General features: G+C 42.0%; 1 protein-coding gene across 1 annotated transcript; it reads right to left on the bottom strand.

Annotated features, from left to right (window-relative positions):
* Positions 1-1,804: 1,804 nt before the first annotated feature.
* UBE2U (ubiquitin conjugating enzyme E2 U) lies at positions 1,805-26,691 on the bottom strand. The gene is made up of 10 exons (XM_056844761.1): positions 26,626-26,691; positions 25,278-25,359; positions 22,885-22,977; positions 21,710-21,807; positions 18,468-18,594; positions 15,205-15,286; positions 12,719-12,807; positions 10,749-10,830; positions 3,977-4,065; positions 1,805-1,929 (listed from the first exon to the last, which is right to left on the bottom strand). The coding sequence occupies exons 1-10, from the start codon at positions 26,689-26,691 to the stop codon at positions 1,805-1,807; spliced, it is 933 nt and encodes a 310-aa protein (XP_056700739.1).
* Between the last annotated feature and the right edge of the window lie 66 nt (positions 26,692-26,757).

A 26,757-nucleotide genomic window follows, 5' to 3' on the forward strand; every position in this document is an offset into this window, starting at 1 on the left:
AAAACAGAAACTGCTTAAAAGAAGATGCAATTTTGTATTTGACTAGAAGATGGCAGTAGTGTTTATCAGCAGTACCTGAAACTTACTTGTTAGTGTTTGCTGATTGCTTGGACTACTATCATCTTCCAGGATGTTTACAAATTAGCTATTTTATTATTTATGAATGTTAAGTGATCATATCAACCAAGTGTTTTTATAAGTGCACAAGAACATAAGTAGAGCCTGTTGGATCTAGCCCAGCATAGAGTTTCAGACAGTGACCAACCAGTTATTTTGGATACCTCTATCTTAAATGTGTGTCGAGATACTACAGGGCTCTTTAATGTGCCACTGTACTCCCATTTTATTTTGCCGCTACAGACTAACACTACTCATCTTGAATTAAATTTGTCTCTAATTATTCTTGAAAAAAAGAAGAAAAGAAGGAATCTTGTGGCAAATATCTGTATATCTTCCTTTTATATTATTATAGCTAAGATTGTGGCTGAATTCAGCCAAAGCATTGTTTTTTCTCTGTACTTCATATTCACTAGAGGATTTTAATGGAAATGTGAGAAGGTTTATCATGAACGTCTGGATTAAAAAGAAATGGCCAGAACAGTGGTCACAACTGAACAGTGGGACAGAAAAATGGTTTGTGAAAAGACCCTTATGCTGGAGCCTGAATACACAGGAAGGAGCAGGTTGTGGTCTCGTCACCCTGTGCAACAACCCTTACGAATGGCTGAAAGATAAATAAAGGAGGTAACACGGTACTCTCCAAACATGTTACCCATGTAGGGCATGGAACAGAACATGACAGGAAGCTGAGCCTAAGACCACCTTGTTCTATTAGATTTGTTGTCTCACAATTTGAATGAACGAGAACTGAGAGAGACACAAGCACCTGTTGTATCTGTATCTGCATTTAATATCAGTGTTTCATTTTATACACTGAAAGATGACATGATGCTGGTTTGATCCCAGATTCACATAATCCACAAAAACCATAAAAACCAGCCCCATGATAGGAATCTGGTATCTTTCTAAGATTTTGAGTGGAGTCACAGAGGCCTGCAAGGAATTACAATTATTACAAGTTTGCTGCAGGTGTACAGGTGTTATGCTTTTTTTTTAATCTACAGGTTGCGCAGCCTGAAAGCTGACTCATGTAATATACATGTGCATATAAACTTAAGTGCAGAAATGTGTACAATTTTGCACAATGAAGCAAACCAATCAACTTGGAACCACCGAGAGCTTCTCTTAGGCTACATTTAGGTATCCCTTTAACCGAACGTTAAGCCTGAAAGTGCATGAACTTGATGGTTTGTTGGCAGGCTTACACACACCTTCCTCCTTCCTTTCCTCCTCTGGCATGAAGTGGGATGAAGAAATCTGGTTTAAAACTCCTCTGCACATGACATAGGAACACAGGAGCAGAGCTTAACTGGAGTCAGTTTTCTCTCTGTTAATAAACTGTCTTCAGGTGCCTGTCTGCACATGTCCTTTCATATAGAGGGAATCCTGGGGGAAGGGAGGGGACTGGGCCTTGTACTGATGGGACAAGTTCCCAGTGGGCCACAAGCACAAATTGAACCAAGTGATCCCTGCTTGCTCCAGGGCAGTTTTAAAACCAGACAACCCACCCACTCTGGGGGCTCTGAATCAGGACTAGGAGTATCTACCATCTTTCCAACAATATGCCTCCCATTGAACCGCACAGGTTGCCGCCCAAGTGGTGTGGGAACATTCGGTTCTATTGCAAAGAGATATTATCAAATTGAAGCAAAATACTTAAGACTGTCGATCAATCCCGTCTTTCTTATTCAACAAGAGTGTTTGACCAATTTACTAAATCTTCAACTTCTTGCTCCCAGTGCTCTTCTTCCTGACTTTTGCTTTGAATCTTATCTGCTATAATAGGTTTTTCATGGCACTCAGATGGCACTGTGGTAGTAAATATGCCAAAGAAAACAAAGAACAGTTTAACAAAGAAAGAAAAACTATATAAATGAAAATAAAATTCTCAATAAGGTTTTAAGCTTTGAAGCCAAATTGTCATTTACCATTTTTTTTGTATCCAGGTTTTCTAAATATAAACAATATATAGTCCAAGACCTGTGTAATATGCGGTTAGTAAAATCTATCTGTTGTAGGATTGCCAACCTCCAGGTACTAGCTGGAGATCACCTGCTATTACAACTGATCTCCAGCTGATAGAGATCAGCTCCCCTGGAGAAAATGGCTGCTTTGGCAATTGGAGTCTATGGCATTGAAGTTCCTCCCCTCCCCAAACCCCACCCTCCTCAGGATCTACCCCAAAAACCTCCCACTGGTGGCAAAGAGGGACCTGGCAACCCTAATCTGTTGTGTAGTTGTAGAAGAAACCAGGTATATTTATGCTACAAAAGATGGGAGGCACAATAACATTTTCATATGTTGAAACTGCTGTAACAGTGAAGATGTTCATTTCTGCCAGTCATGGCACAAGATCATGGGATTAAGTTGTGGAAGCAATCATTTAAGCTAAATATTACAAAAAGTATCCCATCTACATATAAGGACAATGGAATCAACCATTTAGAAAAAATTACGGGCAAATATCCTCTGGAGCCTTCAATGCGAAGCCGGGTAACTATTTGCAAAGGATTGATCATAGAAGTTTCCAAACATCTCTCTACCTGAGAGATCATTCTTCTCTTGATTTCATATTGCCCAGTCAGAGAGCCATATCTGGAAATTCTCCACCGCAGGCCGTCAATGCACAACTACCCCTAACAGGAGCATGAATGCCACTACGCACAGCTGTGGAGCCTAATTAGAACTAAGATTTGGGAGTGGGGGTAGGGTTGCCAGCTCCTGGTTGGGAAATACCTGGAGATTTTTGGGGCGGATCCTGATGAGGGTGGGGTTTGGGGAGGGACTTCAATGGAGTATAATGCCATAGAGTCCACCTTCCAAAGCGGCCATTTTTTTCCAGGTGAACTGTTCTGCCTGGAGATCAGTTGTAATCCCAGGACATCTCCAGATAACAGGTTGGCAACCCTAGGTTGCCCATAGCATTTTTCATTCATCAAAATGAAGCTAAACAGTTTTCACCAGTGGAAAGATATAATTTCCCCCTCTAGCAAAGCCCTAAGATTGCAGGCAAGAGTTTCAATGGCTTCGGACAAAGTTCATTATTTTTGCTGCAAATATGTGTAGCTTCAAGATCAAAGAAGTCAAAGGAAAAGAAAAAATTAGCATCTAATTAAATCATATTGGAAGACAACTATTATAGTGACAGTCTGTGCTAGCCACACCAAATTTATTACAGCCATTAAGGAGGAGCAAAAGCAAAACCCATGTAGTCCACAATCAAAATACTGGCCAAAGGCCCCACTCAGGGTTACCTGACCAGCTATAAATGAGAAAGAATTGAACGCTACACCTGGAGAATGTGATGTTTATTAAAAGGCTTCCTTCTGCCCTGATCAGTTAATGTGGGGTCTGGTCACATTTCAGCTTTTATGCAACACAGTTGCAAGCTGCTTTTCAACGCCAATATCCAAATAGATGGAGAAGGAAAGGAATTAGTCTGACTGCTGGATCATAGCCGTGTTTCTGTCCTTCCCCATCATTTAAAAGCCTGGCTAGGTAAGCCCTGCCAGACCAGAAAAAGAGTGGGAGGGCAAGACCCCATCCAATAAACAATTAAAAATAAATACAATTTAATATAAAAAAATGAAAAATTCACAAAATGGCAGTTGATGGGTAAAGGCTTTCTGCTATTCGCTGTTTTAAATTTTTTAATGAATCTCTGTGGTTTTGCATGAACACAGCAAAGAATGGCATTTCCCCGCCTTAGTTGCAGTGCTGGGAAAAATGCAAACTTGCCAGAAAATAAGCGCCACATTGGGAGGAAGGTGTAAAAATTAGCTTCAACAAATAAGACACAAAGCACATTTATGACGCAAAAAAATTGAATGTGGGGCTTATCTTACTATTGCCTTACCTGGAGTTATGCTTGAGATATTTTCTCTTACTTCAAAATGTTCGGGGTTCTTCCGTTTTTTAATAAGGTCAGAGAGAAGTATTCTATGTCTGAAATAAAACAGAGACCTAATGATGCAAACACTATCAAACCATATTTTTAGCCATAGTCAGAAACACGCACTTATCTACCAGCAGAGAGAGGTAAGACCTTAAAATCCCCACTGATTCTAGTGGATCTTATTTGCAAGAAATTTTTAGGATAAGGGTACCAGAATGGTTTAAAATTTATTCTTACATGAAAGAATTATTCTTATATTGCTTATTAGGTGTCTCATTCTACTGATTGTATTGACTTACATTGTTTAATCCACCTTGAGTCTCAGTGAGAAAGGCAGAATATAAGTAAGGCAAATAAAATAAATGCAGTCCCTTTATTGCAGTATTGCTAGGTTCTTACAAAAGATACCTATATAAATAGTGATCAACTTTGAAAAGCTTATTTTATCTTATATTGCATTAGCCAGGTCGACCAAATCTGAGGATACTTAAATCTGGTGACTGGAGCTGTAAATGGGCAAGACAGATCTTTCTACAAACTTGAAAAGGGCCTCAGTTTTGCAGAAAAATGTGAAATCTAAAAAAATGCACAAGATTGGAGGTTTTAAAAAAACTGAAAACAATAAAAGGAGCACCTGTAGCTTTAAGCAAAGCATTTCCTCAGTGGCCATTGCTAGGCAACCATAGTATTCCAGGCTGGGTTATCTCAGGTCATTTATGCATGGGAGTTTTACCTGGAGTTCGATGCTCACTCAACCCACACTTTTCCATTGCAAATCCAAAATTTGCTATGCACCAGCAAAGTCACCGAGCTCAAATCCAGAAGTGTGGCCCCACCACTTAAAAATACTGCTTTGTAATTGGCTGTAGAGCTTACTGTGAGAAAAATGTCCAGCTCCCCTCTCCCCCTGGTGGAAACCCAAGTGCCGTTTTACAAAACCATTTCAAAAACTGGTGCTCTTTAAAAGGAAGAGGGCTGTCCCAAGCATCATTTAAAACCCTTTCTTATGTGAATGTCTGCTCAGAAAAAAACTCAGGATGGAGACAAACATCAGGAAGCATTTGTGTCCCTGCCCCTTTAAACGCTGCTTTGTAATTGGCTGTAGTGCTTACTGTGAGAAAAACGTCTCACACACACACACACACCCAACTCCTGTTGCGCGCTTTGGCTAACGCATGGAGATTTCTCTGAGACTGATCTCAGGGGAGATCAAAGAATCAGGTTATTACAGGAACAGAAAGACCCGGGATTTGTGAGGGCTGGCTGTGAGATCATCTCTAATGAATGGAAAACTCATGCATAACTCCAGTGAACAACTGAGTCAGACTGGGAACAAACTTGAGTGAAAGTACCCATGCATAAAAGACCTCAGTAAAAGGCAGGGGGGAAGGGGCAGGACACTTTCCATGCCTATTTTGGCCTTTGAGGGAGGACTTATTGGGGCCAGGGCTTGCTAGGGTTGCTAGCTCCAGGATGGGAAATTCCTGGAGATTTTGTGGTGGAGTCTGAAAAGGGCAGGGTTTGAGGAGTGGAGAGGCCTCAGCTATATATAATGCCATAGAGTGCAGCCTTCAAAGCAGCCATTTTCTCCACGGGGAAAGATATCTGTCATCTGGAGTTCCTCCAAGTTAATAATCTGTAAAAATCCTTAATTTTCCTCCATTACAACAATGAATTTTCTACTAAATTGAAACCTCAAATATATTCTCTTTCAGCCACAAGGGGGCATAAATGTTTTAAATTTCTACACAAAACTGCAAAATTTCTTTCTTTAGAACAACATACTTAAAGGAAAATTCACTAAGCATTACAAGGATAATTCCACTAAACGGAATGCTATCACTTCAACCATAGTTTGCAGAACAAAATGCTACACAAAAAGAAAATAGGCTTGACAAGTTATGCCAATGTGATTTATGAATTTAACTTTAATCCGGCTAATTGTTTTACAACTTGGGACCCACAAGGCATCACAAGAGAGGTGACCAGTTTGAACTACCCCTCCCCCAATTTTCCCATTTAGGATTTAATACACCAGGTGAGGACCTGTGGCTCGGTGCTAGAGCATCTGCTTCACATGCATAAGATCCCCAGTTCAATCCCTGGCATGTCAAATTTAAGGGACCATGTAGCAGGTGATGTGAGAGCCCCATGGACAGCCATTGCCAGTCAAGGTAGACACTGCTGACTGACAGGCCCATAAGGCAAATTCATGTGATTTTATATGCCCCTGCTGCTTTTTTCCCTTTAACTGACATATAGCTATTCTCAACATTCCATCCTTTCTAGAGCATTTTCAGCCCTCATCCATGCTGTTCTTTGAGGTTTTCATTTCATATGGGTCTGCATTTCTCAGGACTCCCCTGAGTAGTTAAATTACCTCATACCTTGCCTGTTGGCGTCCTTGAGTTGCTGCTTTTGTTATCATAATGGGGACCAGCTGCTTTACTATTAGATGTAGTGACAGACTGGGGGCCTGTGAGGAACTGAGGGCGGCAACCATTTGGAAATCCCCCCCTCATTTATTTAGCCTTTTCTAAGTTGTCAGGGACTTGAGCAGGCTGATTTCTTCCCTTCATTTTCTCTCTCTTGGCTCTCTCAACATTTTATTTTTCTGGAGCATATGTAGTCCTTAATAGGCTGGTTTTAAAGGCTCCACCTTTGGTTTACAAAATTGTATTTTTCCACATACTGAGGAGTCCCCCAAACAGGCCTCTATCTTGTCTATATGGATGGCCCTGTTTTGCTACTTTCATCATCCACAGATTGGACAACTAGTTTACCATTACATATAATAATGAGTGGCTAAAATTATGAAATTATGGCTTTCATACTGCTCTTAATTTCCTGCCCAAAGCTATAAAAAGACAATATGCAGATATTAAAATATAACAGGTTGGATCCTGTACAAAATCTCTACAGACTGAAATAATTTCCATCATTGGAGTGGGATTTCTTTCCTTTCCTCTCCCACTGCAGCCCCAAATGCCCCCCAAAGAGCTGTCCCTGAGGGACATGAAACCCCAGGAACAGCATGAGAAAGAAATCAGAGGTCTGCCCTGGGAGGAAGGAATCAACAAAAATCGCCTCCCCCTTTTGTCAGAGGAAATCTCCTACTAGATCCAACCCATTACTTGCAACTCAGAGAATACTGTGAGACATGAACTTAGCATTCAAAGCCAGTATCATATATATGAACTTGGTTTTTGACTGATTTCACATTGTCATTTCTGTATTGGTGAGCTGAAGCTGCATGAAATGCTCTTGATTTTTCTCATAGCATTTCCTAATGCTGTTTTCTAACACGTATAGTCAGCAATCAGTCTGCAAATCTGTGATGTAACAAACAACATTTGAATCCCCACTCTGCCAAGGAAGCTCACAGGGTGACCTTGGGCCAGTCTTTACTTTTATTGTTATTATGGTCATTGACCAGAAAAGCCTTGGGCCAGTCATACTCTCAGCCTAACCCACCTCAAAGGGTTGTTGTGAGGATATTGTGTCCCCGTTGGAGAGAAAGGCAGGGTATAAATGAATCAAATAAATAAATAAAAATAAACATCCAGTACAGTCATTAGAAATGTTTCTTTGGATGCCCGCCTAAATCGAGTGCCTTTGTGGCCTTTCAGAACTCAGCCAACACTTCTATGACAATCTGTGATGATGCAGAGTTCAAAGAAACCATCTGTGTTGCTTCAACACTCTCGCTTGACCCATAATGACAGTGAGAATCAGTCCTTCGACAGCCAAACCAAGTTTTTAAAATGTTTATCTCTTACCACCAGATGGCAGTGAGAGGTGGTCATTTTCACCAACAAGGGTTTAAAAAAGTAAGACGCAAAATCACGTTGCTATGAAATTAACGTAAGAAATCTGTTCCCATTCACAGCAAAGGCTGCTTTCTCAAACAGATCCAGACAGCTCGCACTATAGGGAAAAATGGACACACGGGTCAAAAAAGGACATTCCTAGTTTTTTGGAATGCTTTCTTGGGTCACGTAGGATACTGTGTTTCTACATAATGAAGCAATTATAAAATATATAAAACAAAGAACTTCTGTTAAGGGAAATAAAACAAGGAAGTTGTGTCAAAGAAAAATTAACCTTATATTATTGGAGTTTCTTCAGAAAGAAAAATAAACTCCTCGTTTAATTCAAGGTTTGCTTTCCTTCAACTTAAACCTATAATTAGGTCTTCTTAGAGCTGCCTAGAGGTTTCTTTGAACCCACAGCAAAGATATCAGGTGAAGTGACCTTCTTCGCCCCATATATAAACATATGTATGGAATAATTAGTTGCAATCTCTTGTACTATATTTTGAAAACAAATTAAAGATACATGTTGTGTAAAACAGACTGTTCCATGTGGCTATAATTCATATGGCATGACCTTATTCATAACTATATTCAGACTAACTCTTTGCTCTGAGATCAGAGATACAGAGGTGCCCAAAGCAAGTCCCAAATCAGACCAAGAGCTTGCTCTGTGATCAGGGTGACAGAAGTACTCCCCGTACAATAGAACAAATAGAAATACATTAAGAAAATACAGAAAATAAAATAGAGAAATAAATAGGGTAAATAAACAGGAACCATTTTCATTCCCAAACTGGAAAAACAGAGGTACCAGCTAAGCAGGCTAGTTCATATATGGGCAAAATCACAGGGATACACAGGCTAAGAAAGCAACCATTTATTTCTCAAGGTTAAGCAGCTGTGTGGCTTGAGTGTCTCCCAAATAAATAGGCAATTGTATTTATTTTGCATCATTTCCTCAGTGAGTGTTAAATGTATTCATTTGGGTATTTAGGGAATTTGCATGTTACCTCTCCAGAGTCCCGCTCAAGATGGATTATAGGTTAAAAAAATCATAAAATTATAAAACCATAAAACACCCTAAGTCACAATATAAAAACAAGCTAAAGACATAAAAATAGCAAACAACTACCACCACCACCATCACTTAACACCCTAAAAATAACAGAATCCAGGCCAGAAGCAGACCATAAAACAGCTAAAAAGATAAAACCACATAGTTAGATCAAAGGGAATGTTTTGTCCTGGCACCTGAAATACAGTATGGTAGGTACCAGGTAAGCCTGGGGGGGGGGGGATTCAAAAAGTCAGATGCCACCACTAAAATGCCCTGTTTCTAGTCTCCACCTGCTTCACCTCTGAAGGCAAGTGCACATAATTCCTTACAAGTCTCATCGACTGAGTGTTAGTAAATGGATGGAAAACATGTCCTACTTGATTAATGGGAGGGAACACAGAGCCATTGTGGGCTGAGATTGGAACAAAGGAAGAAGTTATTGTCATCTCTCATAATGAGGGAAGAGAAGGGAAATAACCGTATAATTGTTGACAATGTTGGTCTCGATCATTCAGGTTTTTGAAAGCTACAAGGAGCAGAGGGTCACATGTAACACTCCATACCTGCTACAAGTCCTTTTGAAAAACAGAAACACTTAACTAATGGAACATGGAATTGGGACACAAAGATATATTGCAACATGAGTATTTGAGCAACCAGAACGTTGGATGTGGTCCTTTTTCACAGCCCTCTACAGGTTGATTTCCCCTCCTGAAACTCATAATCATACACTAGTACACTGCTTCAGATTTTCATCATTGAAACTTTTGCTTTAATTTAATTGTTTATCTTATCACATATTGTTTATGCTTGTATTTACTACTGAATTTCTTCATGCTTTCTTGGTAATATGTTTCATATTATATGTTTATTATGCTATGTCCAATGGAGTCCTTGGCATGAGTCCTTCTATTTCAGTTGTAGAAATCTCAGTTCTTTTTGTCATTTATCCTTTGTTTTTATTAATATTATATAATAAACATATAATAAAAAGAAACTTTTGCTGAAAGACCTGAGGCAGATAGAAACAGGTGTGTGCTTGGACAGGAATCTGGAATTATCAAGCTGTTCCCCAGTGGATAAGAGCAAGAAAAGGACTGCATAGCCTGCCGCTGGTATAGAACTTACAGATCCTGAGTCTCCCCCCACCAACAATGCCCAGTCTCCCCTTTGATATCACACTGCTTTGTAACCAATAGGCCTGTTTGATAGAGAGTACCCATAGCCCTACCATTTAGCTTTTGAGCTGCACTGGGAGTTGTGAGGTGGCTGTGGTTTTACTTTGATCTGAAGTACACGGCAAACTAAGGCATATCTTATCACAAGAATGAGAAAAAAAGGGCATTGCTAATTAGGCGCTATCATGGTAGTCTTGTCGTAATGCTTTGTTTTTATCTAATTTATATTATTATTATGGCTCTGATACATTATTGATGTATTTTATGTTGTGATCTACCCTGAGCCCTGCTCTGGGGGGGATATAAATAAAATTGTTGTTGTTATTGAGATGAATTACAGTCATGAATTTGTGGAGCCCCTATCAGCAGTCAATCAGTAAATAAAAAAACAAATAAGCTCCACATCTTTGTAAAAGCCGTTACATCCTAGGTAACACAACAGAGGCAGAGCCTTCCAAAGAAAATGTTTGTCTGAGTTGCATTTTGGAGAGATGAAGATCTTGCTGTATGCGTAGGGCTCTATGTAATATGATTTTATGAGAAAAACTTGCATTTAGATTCACTGTTGACACTCTCATGCTGACACTGGTCTTCAGAAGTACATACATAACACTGGAGTATTAGCATTCTTCCTGAGTCATTCATTGTAGGTGTGTAAATTTGAATTTCCATGAGATACTTACATATCTTCATCCCATTCACCTTTAGTCGCATTCATGGCCTTCCATTCATAGCGGTTGGCTATGAAGTCTGGGTCATCAAATACTAGCATGACAAATGGAATAATTTTTCATTGAAATAATGTAAAAACATGGAAATATGAACTACCAGAAGAACAAGCTTGCATCCTGTTTATTCTTCCCAGCTGAAGGGTATTTTTAAAACATGTATTTGAGAAGCATATTGATACAAAACAATCTTAAATTAGAAAAGCTATACAGTGGTTCTCAGATGCAGAGCAGTTATACCGTAATATAGGGAAGCTATAGGCAGCTACTTGTAAATAACACTCGAAACTTTTCCCCTGGCTTTTTGTTCTGTGCAACATTTCTCCCTCCTAATTTAAGGAAGGGCTGAAGCAAGAGGTCAATTGTTTCAGTACTACTGACATCAGCATATTTTTAGCTATGCCTGAATTGCCTCCAAATCTGCCTTCTTTACAGGCAATGTCTTTTGATGAGGAAATAATTAAAAAATGTTAGCAGCAAATCACCAGTCCTACTTATCAATTCATATGGATAATGGGACAGTTGTTAATAAGCCTGACTGGAACTCTTTATACACTTTCGTTAGCTTAACTTCACAATGGATAAATTCTATTATATATTTTAATATATTTAAATGTTAATTGCCACAAAGAAACCATCCCACCCACTCCATTTTAAAAATTCGTCCATATCTGATCTCAGCATTCATCAACCTATATTTTGCAGTTGATTCATTATAATCCTGCATAAAACTCTGCCCACAGATCAAAAGTAGCACACAAGCTTTGTATGAAGATCTCAGGGCTGAGTATAAGGTAGCTTAATGTTGACATAAAGTCTGTGCAAGCCCAAGGCCAACATGGTACCATAGTAATGAGTTTACTATTGACTGTGGTCAGATGTATATTAGACTGAAAAGGAGGCTGCTCCTTAGACTGTGAATCAAACTCTCTTATACCTCGACTTTGAGAATGGAGTGTACTTATGTAAGAAGGATGTTAACAGAGCTCAGTTTGAGTGGTAGAAATTGAGTTAACTCTAGATTAATTTTATGTTATAATGGAGCGAACACTTTGGGCCTTTCTGATTTTATGGGTGGCATCCAGAAATGAAGTATACCATAAATATTCAGATCCCTTAATGATTTCTCACTATACTGTAGGCATTTATGTCTCTTTGCTTTGTGTATCAGGAACGGAGTCAGGGTCCATGCTCCCAATCCCCTTAAGGTCATAGTCACTGTGTTTTTGAATCTATCCATGGTGACCTAAAGCAATTTTTTTCATGATTCACAATTTTTTTATTTGATGACTTGTAGGATGTTAAAAGCTTATGTTGGGTATAAAATATCAATTCATACTGAATTGTGCGTACTGTACTGGCATGCATACAAACTCCTCCAGGCCAAATTATGTGTGACATTGTGGCTTTGCGATAGGATTCCCTGACATATCATTTAGATGCAAAAAACAGGGGCATGAGCTCCCCTTATGGATGAGGACTGTGGTATTAGGGAACAGAGAGATTACCTCGCCCTAACTCACACAGTGTTTTCCCTATGCTCTAGCAGGGAAAAAAGGTTGATACCTGTATTGTGACTGTCTTTTTCCCTAACGGAACTGAGACAGATCAGGTGAACCATTTTTGATGATGGATACAGTGCCGGCAAGAGATTCAACCCCCCAGTTTTGCAAGCCTGATCCATATTAGCCCATCTTTCCAACTACTGTCTGCAGCTAAGTTACACATCAGGAGAACTAATCATAGATCTCTGAACTCATACATAGCTTGGTCCTATATGCTGGCACCACAGATGGGGCTACACAGACTGACTTTAACCCGCAGCTGGTGGGATGATGCGATTGAGCCTTTGCCCTGATTTAAATCATAATTCCAAAATCAAGACTGCTATGTTGAATTTTATTATGGCAGATGCATCCACTCACCTGCCTTTTTAAATTCTCCATCTGCTTTTGATGTGGCTATTTGAAACCATGTCAAATAATAATCTTCATATGATAACCTTGCAGAACTTCTGAAAGGGTGAAATTTTGAGAGGTTATGCAATTAGCTGTTTTCAAGCAGAGAGCTTCACAAAGAAGTAGAATTAGAGAAAAGAGATTTTTAAGGGACACATCGCAAAAGACAAGCAGTGTGAGTCGTTTGAATGTGATTCCAGCGGCACAGGACCCATTTATGGAAAAGTGGTTTCTAAGTGGGCAGGGTAATGTTTAAAAGGCTTTTCAGTCGCACTAAATTCCCAAGTGAAAACTCTCAAGCAGATGATATGTATACCATAAATTGGGTCAGGATCGCCTGACCTGACTCATATCACACATAACAAACAGACCCCCCCACACACACAGCTGTTTCGGCTCAAGAAAACAGTACAAGAGGGAAGACTGAAGCCCTCTTCCTCCCAAGTCATGCTCACAAGCTGAATGCGACCCTGCATGAACATTAGTTCCCCAATATTCCACGAGGGACCCTTGACCTGACTAATGTCTCATGCATTGTCTAGCTGAGCCCCACTCTTTTTCCTTTACCTGTCTCAAGCCATAAGCAATACAAATACACACATTCCTTAATTACCTCATAAGCATGAAGAAGCAAGCTATGTTCTGCGCAAGCATTAAACACACACAAAACAATCATGTCCTACGGTCCAACGGGTAGGAGCTAATGGTGGAAGGGGAGATCCCGCCTTTTTATCCAGCTCATGGTGAAAGAACAGGCTGTTGCTGCCTGCAGAACTGGCTGGAGGCCTCTCATCTCTTTCTTTTTTAATAGGGCTGGAGGACTTGGAGCAATGCAAGCATGGTCTTGCACTCCCAAATAACTTCTGCAAGAAATTTCATGTGATTGCCACTAACAACAACCCTCTTTATTACAACATGCAGAGGTCAAGGAGGAAAAACAATGAGAAAGCAGGCAAAATTATATGCAGCCCTTGTGCAGCAATTCCTTAAGAGTTTCAGTGCCTTACGCTCTGTTTTGTTCATGCCATACTAACTTCAATCAAATAATTGGATCGCTGGATCTCCATAATTAAATACCAATCAGCCAACGTAACTTTATAAATTATACAAGGAGACCCAAGGCTGCACAAGAGCCCTGTGAGCTTACTGCCTATTGTGGATATTTCAGCAAGAATCAATGAGGTTGCTCAAACTTCCTATCTTGTGAAATGACAAGAGTCTTGAGCACAATGACCATCATTATTCTTGGCTTATTTGATGTCCTTGTCTTGCTCCCTTCCCCTCTTCTGCTTTTGCTGTCCTGTAAAATGTCAGCAGCTGCTCTTTAAAGGCTATACTTTGACCTTTATTTAAATCTGCGAGAAACTGCTTGAATGTGGACCTTTCTTCAGCCCCTAACTGCAAGACTGGAACTTATTTATTTCTTAGTATCCCATTTTAATGCTGTACTTTTCCATTTCCCAGACAGAGCATTTTCTTAAGGTAGATATGCCAAGCATTTCAAATTATACGACACTTGAAAATTTTATCAGGACCTCTGCAACTTGGTCTGGATCCCTGGATCTTATCTAAAAAGCCTGCCCCAGCCTTGCATCCCTACTACTAATAGTATGTTGTGTGTTCTTTCTGCAACACTGTTGTTGGAAGAACTGGACACAGCATCAGTGCCATTATGCACTACAATGATGTTTTTAAGGGGAGGGGTGAGCTTCCCTGCAGCTTTGTGGGCATGGGTGGTTTGTGGATGCAGGAGGGGGACCCATGAGGACTCACTGGAGAAAGGTCATCCTTTCCTAGGGTTGCCAACCTCCAGGTGGTGGCTGGAGATCTCCCGCTATGACAACAGATCTCCAGCTGATAGAGATCAGTTCACCTGGAGAAAACAACTGCTTTGGCAATTGGACTCTATGGCACTGAAGTCCCTTCTCTCTCCAAACCCTGCCCTCCTCAGACTCTACCCCCACAATTTCAGGTATTTCCCAGCCCAGAGCTAGCAACCCTATCCTTTCCCCTGACCAACATTTCATCCCCTCTTGTTCACTTCCTACCCTCCCTTTGCTGCCTTCTATTTTTCTCTCTCCCCATTATTAGTTTTTACTGCCCCCCATTGCTGCTGTCCACCTTTTCCCTCCCTCCGCTATCCTAGAGATGCTTGATGTGACAGTTACTTTGTCTTGCAATCCACCCCCTACAGCTGGTGCACAGAAGTGGCCTGGAGCACAAAGTGCACTCTCTGCTCCAAGATTCTCACCACTGCTGCAGGAGGCTGCAGCAAGAGCCTTGGAGGACAGGAAAGGGGAAGAGAGACAGACAGCAGCAGTGGGGGGCAGCCTTCTTTCTTTGCACCCTTTCCTTCATGGCCTTGCTGCTCCCTTGCGTCGTTGTCACCTGCCATTCCCTTTAAAACATTATTTTTGTAGCCCATTCACCGAACCTTAACCATCATATATTACCTTGGTTGTTCAGGAGCAGATTCTTCAGGTACAGCATAAAATCTGATCGAAGTTGTAGATGTCTTCTCTGTGCTAGCAATAGCTACAAAAGAGAATAATTTCTTTAAATATACATCTTCATTATCCTGAACATTTTGCTGTGTACAAATCTACAAATGATACATAAAGCCTGGTTCAGCTTCTGGTGTACCATAGATATGTGGCCACTTTAAAAAAGTTCTGCTGGAATTATCAAATTATAGCAACCATCTACCTTACAACTGTGTCTAAGAAGTTGTTCATATAATTGGTGCCTCCTCACTCAGTGGTGACTGAGGGCATGAGACACCATGATTAGCATTCTCCCACAGGTAAGTGTGTGGGGCTCAATGAGCATTTAAAGCAGATCAAAATAGGCTGAGGAATCTAATTCACTTATCACATATACAGAGCTGAATCATAGAGTTGGAAGGGACCACCAGGGTCATCTAATCCAACCCCCTGCACAATGCAGGAAATTAACAACTACCTCCCCCCCCCCACATCCCCAGTGACGCCAACCCTCTCCCCACCATGCAGGATCCCACAATCAAAGCACTCCCGACAGATGGCCATCCAGCCTCTGCTTAAAGACCTCTAAAGACGGGGACTCCACCACCCTCCGAGACAGGGCATTCCACCGTCGAACCGCCCTCACCGTCAGGAAGTTCTTCCTAATGTTTAGGTGGAATCGCTTTTCTCTTAGTTTAAATCCATTAGTCCGTGCCCTAGTCTCTGAAGCAACAGAGAACAAGCTAGTTCCCTCATCAACATGACATCCCCTCAAATATTTGAACATGGCTATCATGTCTCCCCTCAACCTTCTCTTCTCCAAACTAAACAAACCCAGCTCCCTAAGTCTCTCCTCATAGGGCATGGATTCCAGACCTTTGAACATTCTGGTCACCCTCCTCTGGACACGAGGCTTATGACCCAAGCTTAGTGGCTCATTGTATGGCTCCTCTCCAATACTAAAAACATTCTCATGAAAGTCAATTCCATCAAATTAAATTAGATTTATTCACACCTTCATGGGGAGGCTACCTCACGCTTTTAGAAACCACACTGTGAGGAAACATGATGGTAACAAAACCCTAAAGAGAGATATGGACCTCCCAGAAATTTTGAAACCATGCAAAAAATGAGGATTTCCCCCCCCCCCTGAAAAAGCAAAAATGTTGCTGGGAAATTTAAACATATGCAATACTTCCTTATCAAATCTAAACTTATTTTACTTTAACAAAATAAAATACATTATAATGTAGCATATAAAATTGCATTGTCACATTGATGGGATTTAGAAACATAAATGCCTTAAAAATATTGTCGAAGGCTTTCACAGTCAGAGTTCATTGGTTCTTGTAGGTTATCCGGGCTGTGTAACCGTGGTCTTGGAATTTTCTTTCCTGACGTTTCGCCAGCAGCTGTGGCAGGCATCTTCAGAGGAGTAACACTGAAGGACAGTGTCTCTCACTTGACACTGAGAGACACTGTCCTTCAGTGTTACTACTCTGAAGATGCCTGCCACAGCTGCTGGCGAAACGTCAGGAAAGAAAATTCCAAGACCACGGTTACACAGCCCGGATAACCTACAAGAACCAATAAATGCCTTAGTTTTCTGCAAGTAAAATCGTGAATATACCCAACCCTCCACAGAGAGAAAGAGAGCTACAAACTGCTGTACACTATGCTACCTAAGCACATGTATCTTAGTACTTGCCATCTGAGAGGTAGTTAAAAGGTAAAATGTAGAAGTAAAAAATAAACATATCCTTGAAAACATGCTGTGTGTGTCTATAGTATACACAGGTAGTATTAAAAAATTGATAGTATACATTTTGTCAAAGGCAGTCCCACATAGAACACATTACAGTAATCTAACCTGGATGTGATCACAGCATGGCTCTCCATGGCCATAGCTGGTATACCAGCTGAAGTAGCTAAAAGGTGCTACAGAGGCCTCCAGGACCAGGCCAGAATCCCACAGCACCCCCAAGCTATGAGCCTGCTCCTTCAGGGAGAGAGCACCCCATCTATGGTAAGTCTTCAATAGGGTTGCCAACCTCCAGGTACCAGCTGGAGATCTCCCACTATTACAACTGATCTCCAGCCAACAGAGATTAGTTCACCTGGAGAAAATGGCAGTTTTGGCAATTGGACTCTATGGAATTAAAGTCCCTCCCCAAACCCCATCCTCCTCAGGCTCCACCCCAAAAATCTCCAGGTATTTTCCAACCTGGAGCTGGCAACCTTAGTCTTCAACCACCCTTATAATTGATCAACAGTACCTCAGACTTGTTAGAATGAGCCTCAGTTTATTGGCCCTCATTTATCCCTTTGCCTTATCCAGGCAACTGTTCAGGACTTCCACAGACCCACCCAGCTCAGCTGTTAAGGAGAAATAGAGCTGCGTGTCATGCACATATTGGTGGCATCTTACTCCAAACCCAGGATGGCCTCTCCCAGTGGTTTAAAATAGATGTTAAACAACATGAGATCCCTTAGGGACCCCCATAGGATAAATGCCAAGGGGCCAAGAAGAGCCTCCCTTGCACCACCTTTTGGATTTGGCCAGTCAGGTAACAGCAGAAGAACCAAAGCACGGTGCCCCCTACTCCCAACTTCTCCGTAAGAATACCATAGTCAATGGTATGGAAAGCTGCCAAGAAGCCCAGGAGAATCAATAGGGAATACACTTTCCCCCTCACTTTCTCAGCAATGATAGGTGAACAAGGCTATTTGCATCACAATCTGGACTGAAACGGGTCTCGATCAGAAAATATGGAGAGGCTACAGAATACATTCCATCACAGTGGCAAATTTGTGCCTATAATTCCTTGGGTTCAATATGTAATATAAAGTGGTGGCAATATATATAATAAAACAGTGGTAGACTGTCCATATGCAGTTTCCACAGCAGATTATGTCAAAAGGTAAATATGGCACTGAAGGAATCCCTGGCACAACAACCCCAACTTTCTCCAATATTACTCTCGCCCTCATTTTCCAGCTCATGACCTCTGTATCACCTCTGAAAATTGCCTGGCAACGGTATTTCGTGAGATCACAGATCCGCCTAAAGAGCCCATGCTCGAGTTACATTGCCAATCACACTAATTAAAATTTACTGCTGGGCATAAAATAGGGGTCTTTTAAAGCCATTTAAGAGGTTTCTTCTAAAACTCCCTATGGTGCTTAAAAGAATATATTTATGACTAATAGCAGAAAGCACAGAGGTTTATTACCTTCTAGGCGCTGGCTAGCGGTAACACACCGTATAACTCTTTTTCTATACAGGGAAATGTTGTTCTTCAGCATTTTCGCTGCCTCCATATTTACTGCATTATCCAGAACTGGATTAGACAGCATAACCTGCATGAACATACATAGCAGTTTTCAAAACTTTTTCAATCATCTAGTTTTCAATGATGTAAAATAGGTTACAAACACAATTCAAAGGAGAAAGTTTGGGAGACGTTGGATGCAACCTCCTTCTCTTTACATGCAAGGAGGAAGGTTCAGGATCAGCCTACACCTCAGTAACACAGAGCCAAAGTAGATGTTACTTGTTGTATAAGTGCACCATGGAGACTTGGTCATACTTCACTTGTCAGTCTCTATGTTAAACTTGTGAAAGAAGTAATGTCTAGTTTGCCTCTCAGAGGCAGCAAAGGAAGGGTATGAGAGGAGGCTCTTGTTCCTTTGCTGTGCTGAACCAGAACACAGGAATCCCATAGTATAAGGGCCAAACTGCATGATATGCCCGGCACATTTCAGATCATGCATGCATGACCAAACTCACAATCAGATGTACATTGGGGGGAACTCACGTTCAAAAAATGCTCATTCACTTGGCGCTGCAAAGGGGGAGGAGGGGCTTTCTCTGGAGGGAAGGGTGGCAGGGGGGATTTTAATTCCTTTTCTCTGGCAACTTGTGCCCTGCCTCTGCCCTTTCCACTAGCAGAAGTTGGGTGGGAGGGAAACCAGAAGCGCTTTCTCTCCCCCTCGCCGCGCTCCCAGTGCTTTTCAAGGTGAGTTACCCTGATGTATGTCTGACTGTCAGTCTGGTCACCCACCAGTGACCTAACATGTGTTGGCCTTATTGTCATGCCCTAAGACTCCTCTGCTCTTCCCTGAGGTAGCAAATGGTACAAATCCATAAGTCTTGATCTTCACAAGCGTGGCATATGGGCATGGGGTTTGAGATGCTGTCTCAGTGGAGAAAAGAGGGCCTTGGGTTACAGTGCTGCAGCCCTGGATATTGCTATGTGCCTGGCATAGCAGGAGTCTCTGCATTCTGCACACAGGATGTAGGAAAGATTCCATGGCTGTCTATCTGGACTTATCCAGCGGATGGTGTGCAAACTTTAACTGTACCATGGAAAGGCAGGCACTAATTTTCATAAGACACCTAGGTCATGACGGAAAGCTAGCCATGTGACGTATACTATCCAGACTAATCTGTGCAGGGCTATGGCAGCCGTGAGAATAGGGCAGAAGAAAAATGTCCTGTCCCTTTAACAGAGGCTAAAAGTTTAGGAATGGGCAACTGAAGCTTTTCATAACATGGAGGTAAATGTAATCTGCTGGTAAATATCATCCCATTTAGTCTACGTGGCAACCCTACATGTGGACCAGTGGGGGGAACAAGAGCTGAACAACCTGTAATTCTGGGATGAGAAAAACTGAAAAAGGACTTTCCATCTCTACTATTCTAATGTCAAAAGTACTACCACAGCATCCAAATTAAGAGCCAGGATTAGTGCTCATTTTACATACATTTTCTTTAGCATCAGCATTGCACACAGTAGATGATAGGATCACACTATCAAAGAATGAGATTTAAAAAAAAGAAAAGTTAAAGCAGAATCATTCTGCTTGTATTTTACGGTCTTTCTCAAAATAATACCAGAACAGCTTAATGACATGCATGAAAAGCACAGGAAGGAAACAAGAGTAAGTAAGAGTAAGGCGTTTGTGCATAATTGCATACTGTAAGCTAACAATACTACAGCGGACTGCTTCTCCCCCTTCATATATAGTAAGTTTCCTTTGCTTTCTGTCTGAAAAATTGACCAATCTACAGGGTTGGATCAGTGAGCCACTTGTACAAGGATTGAGCATCCTCTCTGCTTTCCCCTCCCCACCAGCAGTTTTTTCTGACTCTGGGCATGTTGACTCCCACGGTTGTGAGACCTGTGCAGAATAATAGCCGCATGTACCAGCTGGCTCCAGTGAGTAGGGGGAAAGGGAGTAAAATGCTCCCTTCCTGTCTCTTCCATCAGAAAAAAGGGGGACCTGAATAAGCAGGTCCCACCCTTGTGGACTTACCGGGCCAGGACAAGGGAAGGAGAGTTGGTCTCGCTGGGTGGGGGCTGCCGCCGTCTCGCAAGGCAGGCTTGCCTCGCGATGTCTCCCTTCCCCCTCCCAATGAGGGGGTGGGTGGGGCCTGACGTCACCCATCTGCGCCTATTTAAATGAGCGCAGCCCAGCAGCCGTCCTCTTGGCAACGGGACGGCAAGGTCACCCGCCCACCCTCCCTGTGTTTGGTTATGTTGTTACTTTCTTCGTCACAGTTTGTTCTGGAGGTTTTTTCCATGGGGTCTGATCCAAGAAGGGAAGAGGTGCTTTTCCTTCCCATTTATGGGGATCCCCATAAGGGGTCTTGGGATGGAGTACAGCAACGATGCCCAGCTACGGGGCCTGCAGTGGGTACTCTAATCCCAGGTGGCACTGGCTCCACACAGAGATGTCCGTCCTGGTGGGGCCTCTAAAGTGCTACTCCGGTTTTGTGCCCACGGGTGGTGGGCTGTTTATCGATGCTTTCGATACGTGTATCAAGTTACAGGGTGGTGACTTGATATCTTGGATCCGCCCCCATGTTTTTCCGCCAATGCTCCATTCTGTTGTGATCAATAAAACTGTGGCCATTTACACCCAAAGAGCATGTGTATGCGTGTTTATTAAAAATATTCCTCCTTCCCCTGGGAGCCGCTGGCCCGTGGGTCCACAAGGTCCCTTGTCCTTCTCATTTCAGGCTACTGACCCACATGGCTGTTACTCCAGGTAGTCCCACAATCCCGGAAATCAACGTTCCTAGGGTCCGAAATGGCTGCTAGATCTGTGACCATCAATGCCTTATGCTGACGGATCAGTGAATCCAAACTATTACAGGGTTCAGCAAAACCAAGACATTAATTCCTTCCTCAAATGTGTAAGTACGATGATAAGGATCCAAAAACTGTGAAACATGTTCTGTGAACTCAAAACGACTTTACACATATATTGCTCAATGCCACATGGAAAAAATCTGTTGAAACTGAGAAGAGTTTCAAAAGCACTTTGTGATATTGAATTCAGTGAAGGTCAAAGAAAAAAAAAAGATTAACATTCCATTGGATTAGCACAGGCCCCCATATTTGGCCTGCACATATACAACTGTTCATTAAAAAAGTAAGGTAAATTCTTTGTACAGTTCTTCCTTTACCTGAATAGTAAGCAGGATACTACTCATGGTTAACTTCATGTTCCACTTGGTAGGATCATCTAGAAAATCCACACAAGGTCTCCCAGAATCTGGGTCCACTTCAGTGGAGAACAAAAGCATTAACATTAACCAGAGGATTCAGATTTTGCAGTGTCCTATTGTGAAGATTTAAACAAGTTTTCTAAAATGAAACTACAGAACAGTGAAAGAAAGGTAACAATTTGCTATAGATGCAACTATGTGAAAGATGATACTATCCTATTTATTTAAACATTTACATTATATCCAAGTTTATTTAAATGTTTATACCTATGAATTCAAAGGTATAGGCAGACTCCATCTTGGATCGAGTCAAGGAATCATGATAGCAACTAAGTGCATTAAAATGACATCTCATGATGAGCCCACCAGATTCCCATAGGAAGCCATGCCAGCCCTCTGGGGCTTGTCCTGTGACTCCTTGAGACCTCCCCACAGCAAATGCATGGATAATACTTATGGGACAATACCCTGACATTCCAACCTGATCAACGAACATCCAGAATAATGTGTATTTCATGGTGGGATAGTTTTTGTGGGGGAAAGTGCTTTGTTTGACATGCTGGTCCAAAGCTGTTTAGAGCTTTGTGGGTATTCAGCATCTTGAAAAGTGTCTATAAGTTCAGTGTTTTAGGACCAGTTTTACTAATCCACCTCTTTCTGTGTCACATGAACTGTTCAAACCTTTTTCTAGTTATAACTATCAAGGAACAAAGTTTGTTAATGAGGAAGCCCAGTCTAGGCTCCTGATCAGCTTCCACAGAAGGCACACCACAATCAATACAAGCCCTGCAATAAGTCACAAAGGTATGGTTGATAGATACTAGAGAGCAAGGATTGGTTCAGTGGATAGAGTTGTATTTGCATGTCATCCAGAACACTGGGTGGCCTAGGAAAATAATTGTCTTTTGGCATAGCCTATCTTCACAGGGTTGTTGTGAGGCTAAAGTGGAGTACTGGCCTCCATGAGAAACAAGTCCACGAACAGATAACTGTGTTTAGGGAAAGGCTGACAAAATGTACTCTGAGGTCCAACTACTGTCTGAACTTACAGATACAGAATTATGTCAAGGAGAATAGCAGCCTATGCTGCTGATTGATCACTATCAGAGGGACACCATTGTCAATGTCCTTACCGTTAGGATGGAAAGGAATAGTGGTGAAATGGATGCTTGGAGGTACTTTGTTGTAATTTTCAGTATACTTCATTGCCACTTGGAGTACAGCTCCTAACGTAGATAAACAGGATTCCATTACACATACATTCAGATGCAGCCCATACCTAGGCAGTTTGCTTAGAAACATTTCCCACTGAATTCCATATGGCTTCCTTCCTAGTAAGTATATATAGTATTGTACCTTCCATTCTTAACCTTAACATCATATCTAGGGTTGTTAGTCACCAGAGGTTGGATGCCAATCTTTGAATTTCCCGAAGCAATGAGAAACAAGAAGGCCATAATTCCCGTCACCCTCCCTGGTCTTCTCGTTGCTCCCTTCCTCTCTGCAGAGACAAGCAGGACATCATATGTGCCACCTGAGAGGCAAGGGAGGGAGATGGGTAATGAGACCAGGCTGGGAAAGAGTGGAGGGAACTATGGGTTGCCTTGTTGCCCAGCAGAGTAGGAGATTTAAATATATGGCTCTGGTGTCTATCTGGGTTGTGAAGCAGCAAGGCAATTTATTCCTCTTTATTTTGTTTGGTCATATCAGGCATGCTGAGTTAGTGAGTAGAGTAGTAACACTGAATTCATTACATATACACGAATGTTCCCCTTTATTCTTTAAATAAGGAGTGAAAAGTTTAATATATATGTTTAATATATATGTTGTGATATTTCAAAAATACCTTCTTATGAACAACTGCAAAGCTGTCTATGTGCAAATATTATGCTTTTTTAATTAAAATGTTTTTCCCCAACATGTCATATTTAAAGTTACACTACACTTTAAAATGAACAGTACAGTATACTTTCCACCTGTTTTCAAGGAATTGTTCCTTATTTAATATTAATAGAAATACTAATAAAAACAGATCTATACCATAACTGCAAATTGCAACATTACTTGAATAGATTAAGAGGACAGCATGTTCTAATAAAGTAGCATTAATGTTTTGATACATGTAAGGCATACGTTTCTTGGTTTCAAAGTGTGTTTTTAATCTGGAGCATTTGAGGTGGCAACTGTATTACAAAGTTAAATTTATTTAATTCAAGTATCATTTGCATTGGGAAATTTTCAAAATGAATTACAGAATACGTGGAAAACAATAATACACTTATAATTATTAACATCATTGCAGAACACAATCATCAACCTTGACAAACCACATCAAGCAAAAGTTGAAGCTAGAAACAATTAAAGTTAGACATAACAGGTACCTTTCCGGCATACAAGACGACTGGGCGTATAAGACGACCCCCCATTTTTACAGTTAAAATATAGAGTTTGGGATTGTCCCAAGTCCGCGGCCTGGGGCCGGCCCTCGGGACTGCGCCCCAACCCCGCGGCCACCCCCGGTCCTCCTGGGGCGGGGAAGAAGAGGGGGACGGGGGCGAGAGTAAGGGCCCTCGAGAAGGGCGAGGCTAAAGACAAGGGGAGGACTGAGCCGATGGCCCGTGGAGGGCGGGGCTAAAGGAGGGTTTGGAGAGGAGGGAAGGCCATAAAGACAGAAGCTGAAGCGGAGGCCGGGGAGGAAAGGGGGCATGTTGAGTGTGCTAGGCGGCAGCCAAAACACCCTGTGCCGGGAGAAGAGAGTGGCCACCCCAGCCAGCCAGCCACATGCCTGCCTTGCGCTGCCGCTGGAGCACAGCCGAGCACTTCCCTCTGTGCACCCCGGCACACCTGGCTCCGACTCCGAGCTGGGCAGTGAGCGCCCTCGCCGGGCTCGCCACCCCTCCCTCCTCTGCCGGACATGGACAGAGCGGAGGCGGCTCCCCAGGCAGATTCTCCAGTCCGGCTCGGAATTCAGCATCCGGCGTATAAGACGACACCCGGCGTATAAGACGACCCCCGACTTTTGAGAAGATTTTCCTGGGTTAAAAAGTAGTCTTATACGCCAGAAAATACAGTACATAAAAAACATAAGAAAGGCCATGCTGGATTAGACAAAGGCCCATCAAGTCCAGCAGTCTGTTCACACAGTGGCCAACCAGGTGTCTCTAGGAAGCCCACAAACAAGACAACTGCAGCAGCATTATCCTGCCTGTGTTCCATAGCACCTAATATAATATGCATGCTCCTCTGATCCTGGAGAGAATAGGTGTGCATCATAACTAGTATCCATTTTGACTAGTAGCCATGAATAGCCCTCTCCTCCATGAACATGTCCACTCCCCTCTTAAAGCTTTCCAAGCTGGCAGCCATCACCAAATACTGGGGCAGGGAGTTGAATGGACAGAAAAATCTTCCAAGTCTTTTTTAACATCCACATTTTGAGGTGTTTCTTAGGAAACATACACAATAGTATTTTTGGACTACAACATCACATTTTACTATAAAATTCTTAGGGAACAGGATAACTTACCTTCCCATAGAGAATCCTTCAGCCCTTGGATCTCAGCAACCCATTCCATCAAGTTATCTCCTATAGGTGTAACAGAAATACCCTGGGGAAAGAAAAATAATATCTTTGGCTTCACTGACTTACTTTCCTCTGAGACAATGAGTACATTTTAATGAAAAGAATGTCTGTATTCCCTTTATACGTGACATAGTTTATAAATTCATTTTATTTTAGAAATTTGTTTTATTTTCTAGTCGGTATTATTCTGTAGTTATACAGAATTTTAAGAAACAAAATGACAGAACACCCACTAAGCTCATTCCCTACACAGATAGATTAAAAAAAAAAAAACTAATTGAAGTTTTCACAAGTTCTCTCAACCACTCTCCAATCCTACTCTATTCTGATGGAGAAATTGGTATTGTATGTATTTCCATCAACTAAAGGGTAATCCTACCTATGGAGGCAGCTTTTCAAATCTTCCAGCAGCGGGGTAATTAAAGAATCATTGTCTTACTACTTGGGTAGACATTGGCCCTGCCCATAGGAGGGATGGAAAAGGCTGCTCAGGATGACCCAGCCCTCAGTGGCACACCAGGGATTTTCTTAACATGGGGTTGCCAACAGGAGGAGGGTCAGGGCTCCTGTGCTTTTAAAAAATTGTAAAGTTGCCCTGCTGATAAAGGTTGTACCTTTTAAGTATACCTGTCATGCAGAGCTGTTAGAAATGTTACATGAGCCTGCTCCCACCATTGTGTCCTCTAAGCACTAGAAGAGGGGCTTTGAGCTCCCACTAAACTAGTACTTAGCATCAGGTTACGTGAGGAAAGGTTGCCAACTTGCAAAATACCTGGAGATTTTGGGGGCAGAGACTGGGGATGGCAGGGTTTAGGGAGGAGAGGGACCTCAGCAAAGAATAATGCCATAGACTCCATCCTCCAAAGCAGCCATTTCATCCAGTGAAACTGATCTCGTAGTCTGGAGATCAGGTGTAATTCCAGGAGATCTCCAGGCCGCTCATGGAGGCTGGTAACCCTAGCTCAGGGTTCATAAAGAGTCAAAAGCGCTTTTCATTATTCGGAGGTGTGCTCTGCATATAGTTAACTGGCAACTTGCCATTTTTATAAGGTAGTATCACCTTCCTCTCCCATTTGCTTATTTATTTAAAACATCTCTATCCTCTGCCCCATCAAGTTGAAGGACGTTCACCCCAGACTGTCAGCGGTAGCTCTATAAATCACATGACAATTCCCATTCTCTATATGGGTGTGCAGAGCAGACACTGAAGCTCTGGCCCTCGCTATCGTAATCGTCATCATAAGCAGCTAGGAGGGTGCGGCTGGGGGCTGGATTAGCCTCTACTACTCACAAAGACGCGGGCGTTTCGATACTCCTGAAACTCTCTTTCCAGCAACCAGTAAGCTCTTGAGTGCATCTTAACTGCTGGAGCCTCCTTGTGTAGTCACAGGGTGAATGAAACCGTTTTTCCAGAGGAAGAAGC

Source organism: Euleptes europaea, chromosome 2, assembly GCF_029931775.1.
Source record: "Euleptes europaea isolate rEulEur1 chromosome 2, rEulEur1.hap1, whole genome shotgun sequence".
Classification (NCBI taxonomy): domain Eukaryota; kingdom Metazoa; phylum Chordata; class Lepidosauria; order Squamata; family Sphaerodactylidae; genus Euleptes; species Euleptes europaea.